Source organism: Orbicella franksi, chromosome 14 (assembly GCF_964199315.1).
Source record: "Orbicella franksi chromosome 14, jaOrbFran1.1, whole genome shotgun sequence".
NCBI lineage: Eukaryota > Metazoa > Cnidaria > Anthozoa > Scleractinia > Merulinidae > Orbicella > Orbicella franksi.
The window spans coordinates 11,583,184-11,606,605 of NC_138158.1; the positions used below are offsets into that span (position 1 = coordinate 11,583,184).

General features: G+C 37.0%; 1 protein-coding gene across 1 annotated transcript; it reads right to left on the minus strand.

Moving 5' to 3' along the window:
- Positions 1–547: 547 nt before the first annotated feature.
- On the minus strand, positions 548–23,038 carry LOC145467690 (translation initiation factor eIF2B subunit gamma-like). Its single transcript, XM_081451293.1, has 11 exons — positions 22,693–23,038; positions 18,629–18,786; positions 17,657–17,834; positions 12,640–12,748; positions 11,790–11,879; positions 8,850–8,983; positions 7,636–7,817; positions 4,448–4,528; positions 3,223–3,371; positions 2,031–2,134; positions 548–1,688 (listed from the first exon to the last, which is right to left on the minus strand). Exons 1-11 carry the CDS (start codon positions 22,841–22,843, stop codon positions 1,636–1,638), a joined length of 1,389 nt encoding a protein of 462 aa, XP_081307419.1. The 5' UTR covers positions 22,844–23,038; the 3' UTR covers positions 548–1,635.
- Between the last annotated feature and the right edge of the window lie 384 nt (positions 23,039–23,422).

Consider the following 23,422-nt stretch of genomic DNA (forward strand, 5'->3'; position numbering starts at 1 on the left):
TTATTCTGTAGGCATTATGATTCTGATCTCTTGTTTTTGGCATTTTCCAACACAATTTGTCCATGATTGTAGCTTAGCACGCCTCCACAAAAATGCACCCTGTAATAGGAGTTTTATAATTAGTTATTTACAGAAAAGAGCCTTCACCAGTGTTCATGTTCTAAGATTCAGTTGTTCCTGTCATGGCGTGTAGAAGTCACAACAATGTTGTTTTTGTGTGTAACATAATTTTTTTGTGCTTTAGTTATTTTAAAGGGTTTTGTTTTGTTTAAGGGGGGAAATGGTTTTTTTTTTTACATATTCAGAAAGGAACACATTTGCTACTAACAAAGACTTTCCAAGAAGGGCTCAAGGCTAAAATAGTAAGAGAAAATTAACAGTTCTTAAGGTTGTATTATAATTTTTCTCATGAGAACGGAAGAACCGAAAAGACAAGTTTTATATTTGAAGTCATCCACAAAAAAATGGAGATTAGGCAATGGGAAAGTAGTTAGCAATCCTTGTTTTGTGCTTTCCTACAGAGAAATACCCCTAGCCAGGCAATATATGAGCTTCTTCGGTTATTTATTTGTATGTGTAAATAATCTCTAATGTAAATATTTATGCATGACTGTCATTGTCTCAGAGTATTTGTTTCATTTATTGTGGTATATAATATGGAAAAAATTTTAAATGTTCAGTGAAAAATGTACATTAGCACAACCTAGTGTTGGCTTGTTATTGCAATCTGATTGCCTGAACAAGTACACTGTACCTCGTATTGGTTAATAGAGGGCCCTTGGAGTGCACTTATGGTTTTTTATGCATTCTGGCCAAAAAAAAGAGCTAATGCACAAACTATTGTAATACATTCTATTAAATTCTATGTTAATTAACCTTATAGATCAGCGAGTGGGTCATGCTTCAGTTAGACCTCTCACAGTTGATTTCTACTGACTTTGAAAACTGAACCCAGCTTGTAGTCTGATTTTATTAACAAAACACAATTTATCACAAACACGTTAGTTCAGGTTGCTACACTGTATATTGGATATTGTGAGACTTCCGGTTTGCTTGATTTTCAGAAAATTTCACTGTCATCTGCTTGCTTGACATTGTTAATTTTGCAAGGAAAACTAGATGTTGTGCAATAATGGAGCTCATGTTTAAATAGTGATAATTAGCAAAAATATTGTCTCCCTTAGTTTTAACTTACAAAGCTGACTGCTGTGAAGACCAATAAAATCATATTTATGATAAATAAAAATTTGTATGATTTATTTGACCAGCTCCATGTTGTATATTCAAGTCTTGAGGCTCATTTCTCGAAGGTCCTGAAATGTTTTTGCACCTGGGAAGCCATAGCAAAATCTCAAACCTTTCATACAAGAAGTTTCAGGCCTATACACCTCTCTGTTTTTAGATACAAATGAACTAAAAATGGCTTTCCTGGCCTGAAAAGTTTCCAGGGCTTTCAAAAAGTGGGCCCCTGGAAAAGAAAAATGGTAGTTACATCTCAAATACCAGCTTGGTACAGAAATATTGTTTTTGCTCTTTGGGCTCATACATTTAAAATTATGAGAATGGTTCAAGGCTTCTTTGGTCATCCCACAAAGAGATTTACACAGATTTGCCGCTGAAATTTCTGTCCTTTTTTTATTCAAAGTCCATCATTTGTTCAGCAATCAAAGCTTCTCCCTTGAGATCAGCTGAAAAAAAAAAACAAACAAACAAATGTTAACAGCGGACTACAGTCTTGCTGAACTATGATGTGTCCAGCGTCAAGAAGCTGAGAGAAGAAATGTTTGGAAGGAACATTGGTAAATTAACCAATGCCTTGCTATTTTTTAAAAGTAAACTTTGTTAGGTTATTTTTAAATGCAATTTCTGTTAGTTTTGTTTGTAGTTTTAGTTTTTATCATCATTTTAATGTTTCAGTGTTGGCGTGATGTCCTCTGGATGTTGCCGATGAAATAATATTTAGATTTAGATTTAGACTGAAAATTCAGTTTTATAATTTACACCATACGTTAGTAAATTGAGGCACTAACCTCCCTCAGCAATGGTGTGTGAGTCTCCAACTTGACAGTCCTTAAGGCTGGCATTTTTCTTGACATATGCATTTGTACAGATAATACTTCCCTGGATGTTGCAACTGGCAAGACAAAAAGATTTAAAAACAATGAATTATAACAAATGATAATATCATTAAGCATTTCTGAAGCCTCCCAAACCAAACACCCATAAGTATCATTTATTGGGCTTATATCAGATGCATAATGAGCATTTAATGCCAAAGTCATACATATTAAATACTTAACTGAACTCCATAACTACAAGTTAATCATTTTGGTTGCCACAATGAGAAAGGCATTTTAAGTTACAGTCATAGTAGTTTGCTTGTCCGCAGATTTTTAAATGACTCTTAGACAACTTATAAAACTTAATGATTGTTTCACATTTACACTTTTTGATCCCTGAAAAATCAGTAACTAGCACAGTCAGGACTAGTAGATCACAATTTTCACTGTTTGGTGGTGCTTCCCCATAATTTATTGATCAAGTTCATGCTAAGGCCACTTTGTTGGAGTCAGGAAAATGGCAAAACACCAAATTAAACGCACTGCCGTTCATAGAAGGACTCTAACGCCCTATTTTGAAAAGGACATTCAACTGTTTTGCCATGTGCAATGAACAATATTATTGTTCACGATGTCTGTCAGTTATTGAAGGTCAAGGAAAGACACAGCAACTTACTACGTAAGTGACCAGAAGCTTAATGTACTAGTAATGGTATTCCACCTGGATGAGATGCACATGTACAAAGTGTTATCTTATTATTCATTATCCCTAAAAAAGAGTCTGCAATCAAGTTTTGTGGCAGGTTTCTGTGCATGAAGAGACTGGGAGTATTTCAGTCTACTTTCCCCTAGACGGGATGCTAGTCCATCGGATGGTTACCCCCCAGCATTAAGTTTACTGATGTCCATTTATACACCTGGGTGGAGAGAAACACCATGAGAGTAAAGTGTCTTGCCCAAGAACACAATGCAATGAACCCAGCCAGAGGTAGAACCATTAGGCCATCATGCCGCCACATTTATTATCTGTGGTTGCTCCAAAATCTGGTAAACATTTTCAAATCTGGTTTACAATAATCTGGTTTTATTATTAAAAAAAAAAAAAAAACACGACTACCACAAGTATTCCCAACCTAGGAGCACTTCAGACTACCGTACTTACCCCTCTGTTATTGTTACATGATCCATAATCACAGAGTTGCTAATCTTGACTTTCTCTCCTATGGTTGTGTGTTTTCCTATTACAGATTTCTTTATTGAAACTTTTTCTCCTATAGATACACTCTCATCCACCATGCAATCATTTCCCACCTGGAAAACAGTAATCAGACAAAGTAAATGGCCTGAACCCTGAGCGAGAAGACTTGAGAAGTTCTCCTATGTGATTGTCTTGCTGAGGGTAGTCCTGTTGGTGGCTGCATAGAATCAAAATTTGATTGACAGTAATCCGTTCAATTTGTATTTAATACAAATAGATTACTGTCATGAATATCACTGATTGCTGACCAACAGTCGGCAGACAGCAAGCGTTTAACTTTAGCCAACAGTCAGCTAACAACAAATTATTGATCAACAGTTTTTGTGAGAACTGCTCCTCACTTTTTCCCTTTTCCCTGGATCTCTAACGTCCTAACTTGATATTAAAACCTAACTTACTACAATCATGTATTTTTCAACTAGGCAAGAATCAGACTTTAAAGCTTTCTTTCACACAAAATGGGGAAAAATGATTCAAGAATCATTGATAGTGATGAAAATATTGAAAACAAAATGATATGGTCAGCATTTCCCCCAGATTTTCAAACTAGAATTTTTTTCAGGTAATCAATTTGCGATTCTTTTTTAATTAATACTTCAGAGCCTCTTTAAAAGTGTAATGAACAATTCCTGCAAACAATTAATTATATGAATAAATAATATTGAGTCAATGACAACAGATGAATGGAGGAAGTGATGAAGGAAGTGGAGAGATGATATATAACAGTTTTAAAGACAAACTCATGGGAAGGAAGGAAGGGAGGGAGGGAGGAAGAAAGGAAGGAAGGAAGGAAGGGAGGAAGGAAGGGAGGAAGGAAGGAAGAGAGGGAGAAAGGGAGGACGAAAGGAAGGAAGGAAAGAAGAAAGGGAGGGAGGAAGGAAGGAAGGAAGTGAGGGAGGAAGGGAGAAAGGAGGGAAGGGAGGGAGGGAGGAAGGAAGGGAGGGAGGGGGGGAGGAAGGGAGAAGGGCGTGAAGGGGGAAGAAAGAGCATTTGTATGTAAAAGAGAAATTCAAAAGGAGGAAGTGGGAAACTGAGGATGAAGAGATTTCCCTTTATTCCTCACCTCCATCACTTGAATTGGCTTAATGTTTTAAATTCAGCCAACTATAATAATAAATCAAAATATTACCTGTGATTTAGGGTTAATTGTAGCCAGTGGGTGAATAAGGGGAATCTCCTTTGTGGATAGAGAAGGAAGGAGCTTTGATATCTGAAAAACAATTAAATTTAAATGAATTAAATGTGCTAGTAAATACACTGTAGAGTGGTTCACATAGAATCTGTATTGGTACTCAAAGAAATTAGCAAAAGGCACAATGCAAATGAAGCAATCTGATATACATGATTGCATAATGACAGTAATTTAGTTCAAATTTTTCTTTCCATGATTCATAAAGAAACAGATGCTTACTCAAAAGCTTTGTTACTTTGGCCGCTGCACACTCATTCACACTAACTTATATTTTCAGCTATATTTATTTAGCTCTTATTAACCGAGCAGGAGGTCTGCATGGGAGAATCTTGACCGAGGTCGTGAGTACAGACCGAACGTAGTGAGGTCTGTACACATGACCGAGGTCAAGATTCTCCCATACAGACCGACTTAGCTCGGTTAATAAGATGATTATTATATGGCAAAGAAGAAAACTTTAATTTGTTTAATGTAGCTGGTTTGCTAACATTTTGCTTGCAAACGGTGATGAGCTTAACTTAAACCTGCCGAAATTTGCTCGTCCTCTTTTCTTTTTTTTCTTGTCATCAGGCTTTTTGGCACTTCCATAAATGATTGAGAAGAAAATAAAAGAAAATGGTGAACCTTTTTGTATTTTAGTTTGCTACTTTTTCAACGCAAAATGATACCGGTCTAGATGCCAGTATAGATGCCGGTCTAGATGGGAAAATCTAGACCGCGGTCAATATCGATTTCAGCCAATCAAATTCGTGAATTCGGTAGTTCCCAGTCCTTGTGAGACATAGCCATATAATAACAACTACTTATTAACTGAGAGTGAGGTCTTTACAGGACAGGAAAATCTCAGACCGAGACCATGCCGTATTGACTGTGCAATAGCGAGGTCATTATGGCAAGGTCGAGGTTTGAGATTTTCCCGTAAAGACCGAACGCTTGAGGTTAATAAGTTGTTTATTACATGGCTTTTTGCTTGGTGTTTGCAAGACCATAATCGGCCTGTGGGCATTACAGAAGAATAATGCCCTACAATTAGCCAATCAGAGCATGCGTTATATCAGCTGCAAGAACAAGCCATACAATAAATATCTATACTGCAGTTAAACCTTCCCACATGAGGTAGGGATTAGGGGTGTACTGTGGCACCTGTTTTTTGGGGGTGGGGTTGCATCATTTTTACTTGTACAAATGCCAATTGTAGCATATAAATACTTAACAAAATGAAAATATATCATTTAATAAAACAGAAACCAAACAGGAAGAGAGACCAATGATGTGCAATAAGAATCAAGTTTTGTGATCTAGCTTTTAAATTAACTAGTGAGACAATCTCAGATAATGCAGAATGCAATTGATAGCTCTGGCACGGTAGTCCCAGAAGTATTCACCCCTGCTCGGTTCACCTCCGGTTTGTGTCTACCTTGGTAGTCTGCTAGGGCTTTTCCAGTGTGTATGTTTCAAGGTTGGATTTTCATTCAAGGTCCAAAAATTATATGCAAATTACTACTGGTGTTTCAAGTTGATTTTCGTTCATTTTAAATTCAATATTATGTTGAGGCAGCAAACATGACAATTTAGCTCTTCACGCCAACTTTGTAACTTGATACTTTTGTTTTCCTCACTCAGGCATGTAATATGAAACCCTTGTTTTCTCCAAAACACACGGAAGATGTGCTTGTTTTTTGGAGATAAGTGAAAGAAGGTTAAATGTCTGATGAAGTGATGAAGAAACGGAACAGAAACGATGTTGTTTTATTAAAAATGCAAATTCTCCTATCACTGATGAACAAGAACTAATTTAATTATCAGATAGTCACGAAATACCACTTTCTTTCTCTGTTGCCACCTTTGTTTTTAACAATAAAACAATTCAAAATTAACACACAACGATATTGATGGCTGAGAAGCATTTCAACGAAAAGTATTGAAGATAAACAGCGCTACTTGGCCAATATGAATGAGTCTCCTCAAAGACAGATTAAATTAATTTGTGCTTTCATTAGGTGCCATGGAGTCTGCATCAATATTTGAGCACTTTCCTGGTTTCTTTTGTCACAAATTTAAAATTTGCAGAATATTAAAGCCACTAACTTGGGAACTTTTTGGTCTCTCTTACAGACACAATTAAGGCAAGAAATAAACAAGCTGCTAAGGAGAAGCAATACATTTGAACCCTGACAAACACACTATCATTGTAGATTGAAACAACAGATGTGTGTAATTCTAAAAGTTACACAGCCACAGTGACGTTTCACTTTTGCCATAAAAAGGGACAATTGGCGCTACCTGAAAAATATCTGCCATCCTTGGTCACATGACATGACATATAAAATACCACATGGAAAGATAGTGTATAACACTAACGATGCTAGAACGCACTCGTCTTACATGTTGAGTTCTACCATAAGGAAAACCACTCAACATTTGTGCGCAATTCCATATGCAATGGTTCCTTCACCTTATATAGAAGCCACCAACGCTAACTAATCTACACATGTGTTTAGAGCGAATTAGTTTTGTTCCAAAGAGAGTGGTACCACAAGGAGAGTAAGGGGTTACCTGAAACAAATATATAGCTTTGCAATGTTCATATCCAAGTGACGGCGATGGAACATGTTTTACATAGAGTACAGATGTACCTTTCCCACCCCACCCGCACCACTTCCTTGCCTCTAGACAAATTAATTAATTGAAATTAATTAATTTAACAAACATTAAAGTTTACACCTTAGTGCCATAGCGCCCTATGCAGTAGCGCCTTAGTGCCTTAAAGGCAGGCAGCCCCAAAACCATCCCAATAGTGCACTCTGCACTAAAAATGGAGTTTTGAAAACACCGTTTCTCAGTTGTTGATTAACTATCGACTGTCAAGAGGTTATTTTGGAAGTTGGGATGCAATGGCTGTTGCCATTGTGGAAATGCGGCTGTCGTACAGAGGTTGAAATAAGAGTAAATGTATGGACTGTCTACCCAGACAAAAAAGGTGGCCATTGTATTTTAATTTGTTCATGAGAGGAAAGTGTCATCCTAGACAAGGTCAGTTAAAAAAGTGGTTTTCAAGGGAGGAGGAGATTGAAATACAGTGAGATAGACATAACTACTTAAAACAGATCTCAAAAGTTCTGAACCTGTCTGTTTGCCTCCATATAAAGTGGAACGGTATTTGTTCGAAGACAGACTCCACTTTCCATGACATATGCATGACATCGGATGCTGTTTGTATGATCAACATCTGTCAGTGTGCCACTCCAAGAGGACAGTTCCCTTGTGTATGACATAATGTCATCTTCTTTTGCAAAGTCATGAATATCTGTAAAGCAATCACAGTTACCGTATCAATTACCATAGTGATTAACAGACATGTAGCTTCTTTCTAATATTTGTCCTTTTTCAATCAAACCCTGTAATTTGAAGGTCTTGTGCAATTTGAGTCCCTTTTCAAATGAATGTGCCATAATAATATTACTCTGACCTCTTATCAGATAAGTTCCAAGGAAACCAAGCTGAGTTTAATAAGTTTTATGTCAAGAACAATATAATTTTGTTACTTTTGAGAGTTAACATCAAATAAAATTTAAGCAGGTTTAGTTTCAGCACTTTGATAAACCCAGAAAATAATATTAGTTAACTATTAAGTAATAAAAGTGTCTCATCTTAAATAAGCATCTTTAGTTGTCTCCATTAAGCACCTCCCCCCACTCCCCCTTTAAGCACCCAAAAATACCCCGAGTGCTAATATCAAATTCCTACTTAGCAGTAAGTTTCAGACAGTTACCTCCTGTCAATAAACTATAGCTTTCAGTAACATATTTACTGATAATCATTAATTTTATTATGTTAAATTATTTTGCTTCTATATCCCTACACTAGATGTAATTTTCTCTCAACATTGTGTTTGTGAACTTCTACAGTTAGATTTCTCATTTTGATCTCCAAAAACATTATTTGTAGCGTCAAAATTTAGATTATTATTTATTTTTACTTTTAGAGTTTTCAAAAAAAACAAAAACATTTCAAATTACTGCTTATCACTGATAAAAAGTAATCATGCTTTTGATTAGCAAACAGTTTAACAAAAACAGTCTTTACAAAATTGTGTCAACAATGTACTATTAAACTGTCACATTAACAATAATTCACATTCACAACTGATCCAAATTAAATTACGCACAAACTGTTCAGAGGATAGTGTGTCAGATGACTTATTTTGACCAGGTTTCATTGAAAGAGAATTGGTTGTGGTTTATGGTCTACAGAAAGAAATGGGACCTCCTAGAGATGGGGAGGGAGGTTTCAATAGACATTTAGTTTAAATCTTGTTTAAGTTGTTTTAAACTCCTACCTAGTTTAATGTTGCTGGATTCCTGGACACTGGTGTCAATGGATTCCGAGATGATGTCATTCAGTTTCTTATGCTTCTGAAACTGTTTATTCACCAAATAGGGAATAAGCTCACCCTTTATTGAACTAATTGACCTACGACAGGAATATAACAGTTGTGATCATTAAGAGACAAGTTACCCATTGGGAGGCGCGGTGGCCTCATGGTTAGTGCGCTTGTACCCAAAGCGAGCGGTCTGGGTTCGAGCCCTGGCCAGGGACACGGTGTTGCATGCTTCTCACAGTGCCTCTCTCCACCCAGGAGTATAAATGGTTACTGGCAAATTGTTGGAGAAACCTAACAAATTGTGGGGGAGTGACCTACGATGGACTAGCATCCTGTCCAGGGGGAGTAGAAATACTTCTAGCCGCTTCATGCTACAGAAAGCAGGACAAGCTCCGACAGCTATGAGCCATTGGCTCTAAGGCTTCACTTTACTTTTTTTAGCTATTACTACTCATCTAACTTATGAAAATCTATACTTTTTTCAAAATTTGCATGCCTTATACGGCTCGAAATGAATGTTCTTATTAACGAGCCAATTGGCAACTTATCCCAAAATGTCGGCCCCAGAGGATAATTTTTGGTCGTAATTTTTTCCACTGATTTTTCTCTTCCTCAGTATTTTCCTGATGTACATATAGTTCTAAGATTAATAGACTACGAGTAGTCCCTCTTTCGCTTAGTCTGTTGAAAAGAAAACCGTGAGAAAAAAATGCCCGCACGAAAACCTGGAGGTGAGGAGCACATGAAAGGAGGGACCACCGCCTAAGCCCAAGAGTTTGAATTATACATTGCTCTCACAAAGCAAAATATGATTGGCTTATGTTAGGAGCATTGACAACGCATTGTCAACATTTGACAACACGTTGTCAACATTCGAGATACATGTGACGTCTTGCAGGAATGTTTTGGAAGCAGAACAAATTGAAGTGGTACCAGAGCAAATCAAAGCATTGGAATCGCGCTTCGCAAGTTGTGATATTCTTGCGAATCTGCCAACAGGCTTTGGAAAGATTTAAATTTATCCAGTGTTTTGTTTGGCAAACCCGACTGCAAGCCTCTTAGTGATTTCGCCACTCAACAGCATTGTCCAAGTCAGCGAATATATATTCACTGAGTCTGGCCTTTCTGCCGTCCATTTGAAAGATTGAACCAGACTTTCACTTGAAACCGGACATTCACCTGAAACTTTCTGCTGCTATCGGCAAACATTTCACCGCAGTTGGATGATCTCCTATGTCAAACACATGATGCCAGTAAATTCTCGGTTGAAACTCTGCATTTGAAATTTTCACAATAACTTTTAGATTTACACCTACAGACACAGCGAAAATTGTTACAAGATACCCCATTCGCCTTCTTCTTTTTAAAACTTCTTGGACAGTGTCGCTGAACGAACACTGAACAAAGATATACTTCTCACGGCATATGTTTTTGCCTGGCTACTTGAAGAGTAGAGTAGAGCAATTTTATTCAGGATATTTCCCAGGGTTATTGACAACAGGCGATAATAAGAGGACGTCAAGATGAGAAATCCTACACCAAAAAATCACTCGGCCGTGAAAGAGCAAACTCTTGGGCTTAGGCGGTAGTCCCTCCTTTCGCGTGCTCCTTGCCCCCAGGATTTTGCGTGGCCATTTTTTTCTCGTGGTTTTCTTTCACATCACGCACAACAGACTAAGCAAAAGAGGGACTACTTGTAGTCTATAAGTTTAAGTACAAAGTAGCTTACTATATGATAGTAAAATTTTAAAGGGAGGACGTGTAAAAACAACATTACAAAATAATAATTAATATGGAAGTAGCTTCAGTTAAGTTTTCCGTGATTCCTCCTCTGCATCTAGTTTCAAATATAAGTGAATTTTATTCAATGTGATGCCAACATTGTCAATAGCTTTTCTCCCTTTTTGATTGGCTACTTAAAAAATTCCATAAAATCTCATTGGTTAAAAAGTTGGCAGTTTGACAGCTGAAAGTTGAACTTGAAAGCTTGCATAAATTAAAATCTTATCCGTCTGTACTCTTATTGATGATAAAAATGAGCCAATCAGTGTGTGAGAAATTAGACAGTTATTGTAAAAAATTAAGTTACTATACAACAAGGGAAGATACTGTATCAGTAATATGCCATGAAGCAGTTCATGTTATGTCCACGGTTCAAACAAAAACTGGTAGAATTTTCATTGAGTGGGAGTACAGGAAGGAAACAAGAAACTCTGTATCATTTTCAACAGGACCATATTAATATTTCTTACAATAAAAAATTGAAAACTTGACCAGTACACTGAGATGCTAATGCAGCACTGCAGACTAACATAGCAGTCCATCTTGAAGTAGAAACAATTTATGGTAACTGACTACCTTTGCTGCCAACTACTGACATGCCATCTAGACACAAAGAGCCTATCTATGTGGCAGCAACATAAATTTAAAAGTGGAATGAAGAAATGCTAATTCTGAGCTACTTTTTGCCTCTGATTCAAATCAAGTCTTCATGGAAAACCATTCACATGGAAATGAGTTTGAAAATGAGCATGCATGTGAAATGCATCTTCATACTGAATAGTTCTGCATAAGCCCCATTTCTGTTTCTTACACAAGACACTTTACTCTTATCAAATTAGCTTTCAAGTAACTTGGGAGCTGGTCGGTTTGTAGGTTCATAATATACCTGCCCATGTTGAAGACAAACAATTGAGTTCAGGCTTGAACAGGTTTATTTCCATGCTTTATTTTAATTTGCATTTATATTGAATAACCATCTCTCTGGTGGGTGGCATATCTTTCTCCAACAGTTTAAATAACTATATGATATTTCATATATTCCCATGTTTGGTATGATAGACATAATTATTATTAATATTAATATTAACATTAATACTGATTAATAATTCTTACTTGTTTTCAGCCAAGTAATCCACTACCCATTTCTTTATAATGTACAGATGAGCATCCATTAAATTTTTCACAATATTGATGCAAGGATATCTATAACATACAGCAATGAAATATTAATTTCGAAACTTAGATCTGACTCCAGTGACAAAAAAAAAAAAGAAAAAGATTTTGAAACAAAACTTGGACATTCTAGTCCCAAAATATATTAGAACGATTTGGAACGAAAGCTTGAAATTTGTATCCAAGGTTTCTCCTCCTGACCATCATGCTATTAATAACACCATGAACTGTGACCAAGCAACAAAAACTACCAGTACCTAATATATAACATATATACCATATTTACTGCTGTAACACTTATTCAATTTTTCAATGTGGTAATCTGGCTCTTATTCAAGGTAGGTGTCCACTAAGGAAAGGATTTGAATAATACTAACAACAAGTATTGATCAAATATCATTTTTATCCAAACATGTTGGAAACAGGAAAAAAACAAAAAAGCTTATTTAGTGCTAGGGCTATTGTGACTGATGGTGAATAAACAGTTTCAAACATGAGTCAAGTAGCTGCATAGGGCTGTAAATCTCTTTGTATAAGCACCCCATTGTTGTTCAGGGTGACAGTTCGATCTTATCAAATCTTACACTGTCATGTGAGTTATTCCAGGGTGGTGCTTCATTAAGAGCACTGCTGTTTCCTAGTTAATACTAACAGTGGCACTTTTTAGCATTGTTGCATGTGCTTTATTTACAATTTTATAGGGTGACCTTTCTCAAAATGGCTGAATTGTCAAAACAAACATTAAGTCCATCACCAGTGAAAATTAAAGGCCAGTCCATGTTGAAATTACCTTTTTAAAAGAGGCTTCCTTATCATTAAGGTTTCATCCAGATCAGCTTCTGTAGCAAAGAATAACAGTCTGTTCTCTCTTGAGTCAATACTAATGTAATCAAGCTGACCTGTTAAGTATAAAGGATAAGCACTATTAGACTAACTTCTAATGATATTATATGATGTACATGTATGAAGTTAATATTTTTACTCTATATCAAACTCACAGTATTACCTAAAACAACTTGAACACATGATCACATTGCATGAGCAAAGCAAAGGCAGAACAAGCAAGAAACCAAAAAAAAAAAAAAAAAAAAAATAGAATAACAAGATGAAATCAGGTGGCCAAGAGAACCAAGAACCTGCTACTTAGTTGTCTTTGATGTTCAGTATACAATGGGTGAACATTGTGTAACAAATCACCATGATCATGAGTCAAAGGTTAATTGTATATGATTCATGATAACATTTTGTTCAGCTTAATGTTTGTAACATTTTCTAAAAGAGATGAAAGGGGTACAATTAATATTACCGTATAATATTTAAGAGTCACTAACTGAAGATATCGAGAATGGCTGGCCAGGTTAGAAAAATTGAAAATCCTGAAACTTTGCCTAAAGAACGCTTTTAGGGAGCCACTTTTAAAAATATTTTTCCCATTTTCTTAGAATTTAAAGTCTTTGAGAAATTCGCAAAAAATGAAAATATAGCTTTTTGCCTTATTAAATATGCAAAAAATATCTGGAAAATTGACAAAGTTCTCGGTATTCACATTGAAACAATTTACAAAACTAGAACTCGGGGTAAACTTAGCATAAGAGCTTTACTCTTCTTCTATCTAACAATAGGAAGTTTTATATTTTTCAAGCATTTTGAAGGATTCCGTCGACCATTGAAGAATTGCCTTCTAAAGCCCCTATGAAAACGACAAAAATTGCGTAGTTTTACGGGCTTAAAACGCATTTTGGTATGTCTGATATGGAGCTAAAACAAGTACTGTGCAAAAGAGTGTCATTTCTACTATAATAACATGGAAAAAAATTTCTGGGCAATCGAGGTTCACACAGGTAAAATGCAAAAGTTCGCGACAGTCTCTTCTCAAATTTGCATAATGCAGTATGTTCAAAGAACTCTATCGTTGAGCAGTATAGTCTGTTTTTGTTCCATCTGTGGGCCATGCTTTGTGGGAAATATACAAAAAGAGAGTTGATCCATGTCGTTATTACAACATTGGTTCATTATTTCATGCTAGGTACATAAGACTACAGAAAAAGCCCAAAATATAAGTTCGAAGTCACATCACTAAACACACCACATGTATTACGTGACTGGCGTCACGTAAGAGATATTTTCAGTTAGCTCCAATTGGAATTCGTCGATTATTGAGGTTTAGACACTTGCTTATAATAGAGACATATCAGGGTTTGTCTTTCCCGTTTATATACACTGGATTAGTCTGCAAATATTCGAAAGGAGACTGGTCTTTTAAAGTAAATTTTAACATGTGTCTTGACTTTGATCTTGATGGAAAACAAATTAATTAAATACAGGAAATGAAACAAAGAGGCTTCATTAACGTGATCCAGCCAGACCGAGGAAGCAAGTTTTCTTGAAAAATAGTGTAAGACTGTTTGAAATCGATCCTGCGATCTGACCTTGGTTGGAATTTGGCCTAGTCCAAATGTCGTGTTTCTGCCGTTCCGACTTCAAATAAATTTGTCCAGGCAGCGGCAATGACAAGAGAACAGCGGTGATTCCAAACGTTGAATTCAATCGATCAGAAGATCTGAAGACGCTTGCTTTGCTGAAGGCCATATTAATTGCAGCAAATATTAGCAATGGCAGCTGATGCAGCAGGCTATGAATTCAGTTTGGCACAGTACGTAAGAGCATGCCGAAGCCAAGTCGCGCTACACGGCATGCAAACTTTATTCTTTCCCCCCTGGCACGGGGGGGGGGGGGGGGGGGACTCAGTCTTCAAAAGGTCCACTGCGAGAGCTTTTGCGGTACCTTTTATGGGGATTGAGCCGAAAAATATGACAGGGGATAATGTGTTATGTAAACCATTGTCAGTTTAACCATCGATCTTCCCTCTTTCTTTGTTATTTGGAATTGACAACACCAAAAACGACAAAAAACACCGTTAGAAATATATCAAGTAGTTATTCTATGAAGAGACTTTTCAATTTTGGTCAATTATGCAAAAAAGGTTCACCTAGCCTGAAAAATGTTTGTGTTTGCTGGCGCACGTTGTTACCACCCAGATTTTTTGTTCCAAATACTGATTGAAAAAGACCAAAAGTTAATCAGAGTATTTATTTCGACCCGATATTGGGCAAACTCAAACACCTTTTGAGCCCGTAAAATTACCCAATTTTTACCGTTTCCATAGGGGCTTGAATTCTTCGACAGTTGACGAAACCCCTCAAAATTTAATTAGTATAAAGCTTTCAATATGCTTAGTTTATCTGGTGTTCTTGTTTCAATGCGAATACCGAGAACCTCGACTCAAGCGTGGCAGTAGCACAACGTTTGAAACCATGCATGCACTCAGTTCGGCAGGCTGAATTAAAGTTGGCGCGACTACTTATAGCACGGCAGGCCTAATGCCATTCCACATGGCAGTAGCGCGACTTGGCTTCGAACGGCGTGCTCTTGCCATGCACGTGCCAATCTGAACCAGGGACGGCGGAGCCGGGGTGGGGGCTTAAGCCCCCCCTCCTTCACTTTTTACCACGATGAAAGTTTATTTTGTTTTAGTATGAGGTACAAATGAAGAAATAAAGAAGAAGGAAAAGAAAACGAAAAAAGTCTGGTTGACTACAGATTTACCAAGAATTTACAAAGCTACAACCTCGTACCAAATCTGTAGGAAGCTTTTGATGTTTACATAGTTTTAACCTTTCCGCAGCGTGCACTTCCTTCCCACACACAGGGGGGCTTGTGTAAAAGTGCAGGTCAGTCAGGACTAAGGCCGTGATATATCATGGAGGGCTGAGAAAGATGTATCAAGCGCACAATACTTTCAAAATATATTGCTGTAAATGCACTAAAAGTACCTGTCATTTTATAGTTCATCCACTAGGATGATTTTCTTAAGAACTATGCCATGGAGAATGTCAAAAATACAATTTCCGAGCCCCTAGATTGAAAATGTTTTTTTGGGGGAGGATGCCCCTAGACCCCACTACAAACTTGCGCCGGCACCGCTTGTTTTCAAGCCCCCCACCTTCCCCCCGCTCCTTCGCTTGAAAAAAGACTCCGCCGTCCCTGTGAATTCATATCCTGCTGCATCAGCTGCAGTTGCTTTCTAGCATTTAAAAAAGTCTTCAGCAAAGCAAACTTCTTCCGATCTTCTGTGCGAATGAATTAAATGCGATATTTGAATATTTTATAGCTTTTTGTCAAATTTATTTGAGTTCGGCATGACAGAAGCACGACGTTTGGACTAGGCCGAATTCCAACTGAGGTCAGATCGTGGAATAGACATCGAAAAGTCTTACTCTATTTTTCAAGAAAGCCTGCTTCCTTGGTCTAGCTGGGTCATGTTAAGAAAACCTCTTTGTTTCATTTAGTGTATCTAATTAATCCGCTTTCCATCAAGATCAAAATCAACACACAATGATTAAAAAATACTTTAAAAGACCAGTCTCCTTTCGAATATTTGCAGACTAATGGAGTGTGCATAGACGGGAAAGACAAACCCCTATATGCTTCTATTATAAGCAAGTGTCTAAACCTCAATAATCGACGAATTCCAATTGGAGCTAACTGAAAATATCTCTTACATGACGCAGTCATGTAATACATGTAGCGTATGTAACTTTGAACTTATATTTTGGGCTTTTTCTATAGCTTTTTTGTATCCTGTGGGAAATAATGAAACAATGTTTTAATAATGACATGGATCAACTCTCTTTTTGTATATTTCCCACAAAGCATGGCCCACAGATGGAACAAAAACAGACTATACTGCTCAACGATAGAGTTCTTTGAACATACTGCATTATGCAAATTTGAGAAGAGACTGTCGCGAACTTTTGCATTTTACCTGTGTGAACCTCGATTGCCCAGAAATTTTTTCCATGTTATTATAGTAGAAACGACACTCTTTTGCACAGTACTTGTTTTAGCTCCATATCAGACATACCAAGATACGTTTTAAGCCCGTAAAACTACGCAATTTTTGTCGTTTTCATAGGGGCTTTAGAAGGCAATTCTTCAATGGTCGACGGAATCCTTCAAAATGCTTAAAAAATTTAAAACTTCCTATTGTTAGATAGAAGAAAAGTAAAGCTCTTATGCTAAGTTTACCCCAAGTTCTAGTTTTGTAAATTGTTTCAATGCGAATACCGAGAACTTTGTCAATTTTCCAGATATTTTTTGCATATTTAATGAGGCAAAAAGCTATATTTTTGTTTTTTGTGAATTTCTCGAGGAATTTAAATTCTAAGAAAATGGGAATAATATTTTCGAAAGTGGCTCCCTAAAAGCGTTTGTTAGGCAAAGTTTCAGGATTTTCGATTTTTCTAAAATGGCCAGCCAGTCTCAATATTTCCAGTCAGTGACTCTTAAAGGTTGACCAAGTTTAGAATTTTTGGTACTTCCTACAAACGATGAAAATGATTTTGCCCAGCAGGTCTTTTTCAAGATCTTTATTTCTTCAATAATTATACTTAAAGATAACATTTTTCATTCATTTTTTACTTTAAGATAATATTGGGCAGCCTTTCTAAAATCTAGCTGTCTTTCAACGGAGGTTACCTTCCTTAGCACAGTTGTGAACAATTTTAATTATTGAATAAAACCAAAAAATCTCACAAGGCAACTAGTTAGCTCATACTGCTAATCGACTAGACATGCTCATAGTATTAAAACTTAAAAGTGGCATGCCACACTGTGTTTGATGTTATTTGTTTGTTGTTTATTTCATGATTAACAGAGCAATTTTGAGACATCAAAATAAAAAAGTGGCCATGCACAGGACACCTGGACACCCATCTGGCTAAAGGCCTGATCACTCTCCATTTTACCTGTGCTATCTGTTTTCTTCTTTGCCTTGGGATTATTAGCTGCTTCTCTATCAGCACTTGTTTGAGGAACAGGAGCCAGAAAAGCACTAAGAGTTGAATCATGACTCCGGTGAATATCAGCGAGGTGATGAAGGGCAATGTCTGTTACTAGATCACAACTGACAACAAAAACATCTTTCTGAAAGGAAATCATGTTCACTTGGTAATAATTATATTTAATTTTTAATATTATAAAGATTAAGCACTGGTAACAGATCTTCACATGATTTAAAAAATCGCAAATACTTTTGTCATAAATGTGGAAAAATGACTTTCCACCCAAAATGAGCTCTGTCAATGAAGTGACATATTACATGTGCTCAATTTGATGTAGCCAAATTACAGTGGTGAAAGGCAAGTGTCCAACTGGTACATTCAAATAACCAGAGCCTGTAACCAAGCAAAGGACAACTCAGTCATAAAAAACCTTCCTTCAGGTTGGGGGAAGGGTGTAGGCTAATCAACTCAATTTACAGGTAGACAACTCTTGCGGATTATGAAAAAAGGGAACAGCCCAGTTCTTCAAACAAGAGATAGACCAAACAGAGACCAACATGTGGTATGAATCAAATTTTGTGATCTTTTACAATAGAAAATTGGCTTTGAAAATACCATTTGTCATTCATTGATTAACTGGCTGTTATCGAGGGGTTATATTGGCAGTTGGGGTGAGTTTTCGTGGCCATTGCCATTGATTGTAGAGGGCTGGTTGTTGTAGCGAGGTTAAAATAAGACTTGAATGTATGGATCATCTGCCGCGACCAAAAAAAGTGGCCTTTGTACAGAGGTTGCTGTTGTAGAGAGGTGGCCCCATTAGCTAATAATGGAAGTTCGACTGTATTGCACAGGTCAAATAGTATAATAATTGTACATACCTTGATACATGTAATTAACAGTGTTTGTACAATAAATTTCCTTCAGGAGGTTACTGACCTCTATTTTATCTTTGATGTACCTAAGAGCATCTGCTGTTCCCATGTCTGTATCATCCGGAATGGTGACAAAGTCCAGCTTTAGTTTAGGATTACAAACACTTGGTAAAATTTGGTGAAACTGTGTAACTGCAGAATCCAGTACTATAATGATTATCTCTGGAAAAGAATGTAAGTCTTTGTTGAATTTTATTGTCTAATATAGTATTCTCTCATTGGTATTAATCAATGATCAAGATTACCCATCCATTACTCACTAATTTTATGTCACTGTTCACGTGTGGTAAAAGTAAATATTCGAATACATAATGTTGCCATGCCAACCACGTGCTGAGACAAGAGGACCTCTCTTACAAGAGCTTTAAGAATATTGCCTTGACAAGGTAAAATCAATGCTTATTAATAGTATTCTCCGTTGTAAAATATGAAAGTAATGACCAAACACTGCCTTGAAAATTTGCTAATACAAGATCTCAGTTAGTCCCACTCTTGGGCTATCTATCTGAATCTTTAGAAAAAGATGGCAGTATTTGTTTAGTAACCTGTACTTCAAAGCTTTGTGATAATCTTGGATGGACAATATGAAGCAGACAAAACAATATCAGTTTTCCTACTTGCCCTATAAAAACTTTAAAAGTTTTTCTCTCAATTTTTCTTGAAAAAAATTCCACTTGCCATCAGTCAAGGAAAGGATGGAATCAACTAGCCCTATCACATCATCTACTAGCCCCCGGCTATCACACACAAGTTTCTTTGTATGTTGATGAGTCACTTACAAGAGCTCAAAAAGGAAAAGACTGGGTGGACCTTTCCAAAAGTGGCCATGATCAGGCAAGTGAGCTTTTGCTTACATAGATTAGTATTAATTCAAAGAGGTTTTACTATGCAGGTGCACAGAAGAAAATCAGTTTTCAAACTTGGCCTTTGGGTAAGCTATAACCACAATGTACTAGCCCAACGGTCATTTTCACTAGCCTGAAATTGAAACAATCTTTTAATCTATTACATGTAAGGTAGGTGAAGTCTGCATGCGAGCCAAGTGGCCCATCAGGCCGGAGCTTATCCCGGTTTCTGTAGCATGAAGTGACTAGGAGTATTTCTACTCCCCCCTGGATGGGATGCTAGCCCATTGCAGGGTTACCCCCAGCATTAAGTTCACTGGTACCCATTTATACACCTGGGTGGAGAGAGGCACTGTGAGAGTAAAGTGTCTTGCCCAAGAACATAACACAATGTCCCCGGCCAGGGCTCGAACCCGGACCGCTCGATCTGGAGACAAGTGCACTAACCATGAGGCCACCGCGCCTCCCGCAATCTATTACATGTACAGTCCCTTTATGGAATTTGAATTTTCTCAAATTTCACCTCGCAAAAATTTTAATTGCCCATCGGGCAAGTTAAGCAAGCCTGCAAATAACAGTCAGTCATCGGACAATTGTCCGGTAAATTTGAGGTTTTGACAGGTAAAAGTTTAGCCTGGTCAGACACTCTGACTGGGCATTTCTAGTTAAATGAAAAATATATTAACTGGAAATTTCTGGCCGAATATAGGACAAGTTATTTTGTTATACTGCCACACAATACCACGCAAAAAAGCTTTGTTATTGGTTTTGTTTTTACTCCAATTCTGAGAATTTTATCATGCGCAGTGCGTCGTCTCAAATGTTATAATTATGTCGAATTGTAAACACACCACATCAGCACCACTATCCCTACATGTTAATTTACGCATTTTGCGATGGCGTTGTGAAAGATCGTGAAACCCCATTTAGTCTGAATTACGTTCATCTGAAAAACTACTAAAAACTGAGGTCTTATGTAATTACTCATTGTTTGTTGCTACCAAGTGTTGTGGAATTAATTTTCAGTCATAACACATTGACCCGATTATAATAGTATGGAAATTGAATACACGGCCCAAATACTCATGTTTCATTTATCTGTATGCAATCGCTTTCAAAAACTTTAAAACCTCTAAAACGTAACCAAATGTTTTTCTAGTCCGTATGATCAAAAATCAGTTTAATTTTTAACTCTTATAGTTTTTTTTACGTCTGTCAGTGTGGTTGAAATATAGTTTCCGTACCACAGAAATGTTTTTGTGAAAAGCGTGAATGTACAGATTAGTCACGCTTTATAGTCACGACCACCTCCAATTGCACATTTTAAATAATTATGCAAATTTTTTATTCAATTGACCCCAAAAACATCCAGAGGAAACTTGCTTTCAGAAAAAGTTGAAGAATTCATTTCAGCCAATTTTCAAGTCTCTGAATGTCCACGCGGGAGATTGTTTCATCGCTTTTCCCGTTTTCCTTAGACGTGTTGGGAAACTTGCTACGTTGGAAACCCTTGTGTGACTAGGGGTATAAACGTTTGTAAATTTGTCAATTTTCAACAGGTAAAATAATACCAGAAGTAATGTAAAGGTCCCCTTGCTGGTGCTAGTAGCGATTTTACACTCAGTTGACTTATAAGCTTTTCGAATTTAAAACCAATATTTTGGCGAAGAGTCTGCACTAAAATACCAAAATGTCTCAAATGTCTCTTTTTAATTTCTAACGACAAACAATTTTTTTGTCCGACCGGACTGGCTTTTTGTCAGGCCAAAACTGGTCCTTGCCCTGACAAATGACCTGCCTATAGACAAAAATTATTTGCAGGCTTGAGTTAAGTATAGAATCAACTAGCCCAACTGCCTGCTGCAATGGTGGTTGAGTTCTCACTACCCCTAGCTACCTCCAGAAGCTATGAATTTAAACTGGTATTAAGAATCATACTGCACCTAAGGACATTAGCACTAATTGTTTCTGCACATCCTTACTGTGCATGCAAATTCACACGCCATGTCATGCACACGCACGTGTGCTAAGTAATAAAATGAAGAATGATAGGGCAGATGGCCATTGCTATAGCTTTTCCTGGAGTTAATGATCTTGGTTGTTTGGTGACCCCTAATTTTCACTTGATGGATCATTTTCTCTACTGATTTTCTATGTTAGTTCAAAAAATGAAGAAACTCTATCGACTAGAAGAAGAATTCTATTGTCTTTAGCTCTTAATTTATCTGTGCGACAGTTTCAACTGCCTCTTGAAAGGTTAAGTTTTGTGAAAATGTTGGTAACATTTGGACTTATTTATGTAACAAACACACTTCTACAAACTGTGACTAAGACCATTTGCCTCGGTTGACTCACCTTCGATATTTTAAACTATAAACCCCTGTAGACCATGCTGAATTATGTGTGCCAATTTTTCAAAATCAGGGTAGTTTTCCTCACGTTTTATCTCTCTTGCATTTCTGACACAAGTAACTCATTATCTGGCTGCAGTAAAAATTTAAAAAAACTATCAACTGGAAAATTTAAGCGCGAACGTCCTTAAGCTTAAGCTTATATTTCTGGGAGTTTAACTTATTCTTATGAGTAGTTTTCTTGAAAAACATTTCGGAATAAAAACTAGCGGTAAAAAACGATGTTTCGATCTCTTTGAGATCATTTTCAAGTTGAAGAAAAAACGAATGAAATATACATATATAAGTACAAATTAGCGCGTGAGAATGTCAAACGATAAATTATGTAAATACAAGCGCTAAAATGTAAGTGTTAAAATAATAAAATACTATTTAAAAAAACCTATATAAATAACTTTGCACGGATTGAATCTGACTGTTTGTTCAAGGTTGGCTTAAGCTCCTTTATAAAGAGCATTTCGTAGATCAGGCAGTCGAATTTACTTTGGCACTTTCTCAAGATCTTAAAATCACGATATATGTCACTTGGGACTGTTCCATGCTGCTCTTTGATGTGATTCCCGATTGACATTGTCGTTTGACATTCTCACGCCCTAATTTGTACTTATATATGTATATTTCATTCCTTTTTTCTTCAACTTGAAAATGATCTCAAAGAGATCGAAACGTCGTTTTTTACCGCTAGTTTAACTTATATCTTTTTAAAAAAATTGTAAACAGTTATTATAACTAAAAAAGTAGCCCTGTATTCTATAGTAACACCGAATGCAGTTATAAAAATGATCACTGAATATTATACCAACGCTACTCACCTTCAAATCCCGCTTTGTCGAGCAAGTTGATGGGGTACCAGATTACGGGCAAGTTACCTACTGCTAATAACGCTTTAGGAATTCTTTCAGTCAAAGGAAACATACGAGAGCCTGTGCCGGCCGCCATTATTACTGCTTGAAACTCGACCATTGTTACAGGATATAAACAGCTCGCTGCTCGCCTTAAAGGATGCTTTCATGAGCGGAATCAAGAACTCAAAAAATGTTTCAGTTCATCCGCCATTTTCCCTTTGATGAGAAATTGCCTGGTGGCATAGCTAATGAACTAGAACCAGTGCTTTACAAACAACCGGTACGGGCGGAGGAGCGCGGCGTTGTAGCGTTGCACTTTCGTCCTACGTGGCAGACATGTCTAACACCTTTTGACCAATTGTATGTGTTGTTGTTTCTTCCAATGAAAATGCATTGTGATCGTGTCCTCTGAGATTATTTGACTAGGGGACGGGATGGTGTTTGCCAGTGGAAAGCTCGAAACCTATCGACTGTGACTTTTATCGTGAGGGTGTTTTGCCGGATCTTTCTGCATGTTCCGAAACACATTTACAGCTGCCTTTGAAGCTTAATATTGTTGGTAAGAAGCTTTGTGAAGTGTAGTGTATATGTTGTTTGTAGAAATGGAGTGAGCAATTTATATGGCTCAAGTCTACGAAGCCATTTCGACATGTTCATCAGCAATGTAAGTTTTGCTGATCGTGTTGCTTTCAAGCGA

What these genes read in the sequence shown, in the direction of transcription:
- LOC145467690 (XM_081451293.1), bottom strand. Translation starts at nt 22,843, where the DNA reads ATGGTCGAGTTTCAAGCAGTAATAATGGCGGCCGGCACAGGCTCTCGT. An exon ending in ATATGGAGGCAAACAGACAG is followed by an intron (nt 4,529 to 7,635) that starts GTTCAGAACTTT and finishes ATTGTTTTTCAG; the next exon opens with ATATCAAAGCTCCTTCCTTC. An exon ending in ACACACCATTGCTGAGGGAG is followed by an intron (nt 1,689 to 2,030) that starts GTTAGTGCCTCA and finishes TTTTTTTTTCAG; the next exon opens with CTGATCTCAAGGGAGAAGCT.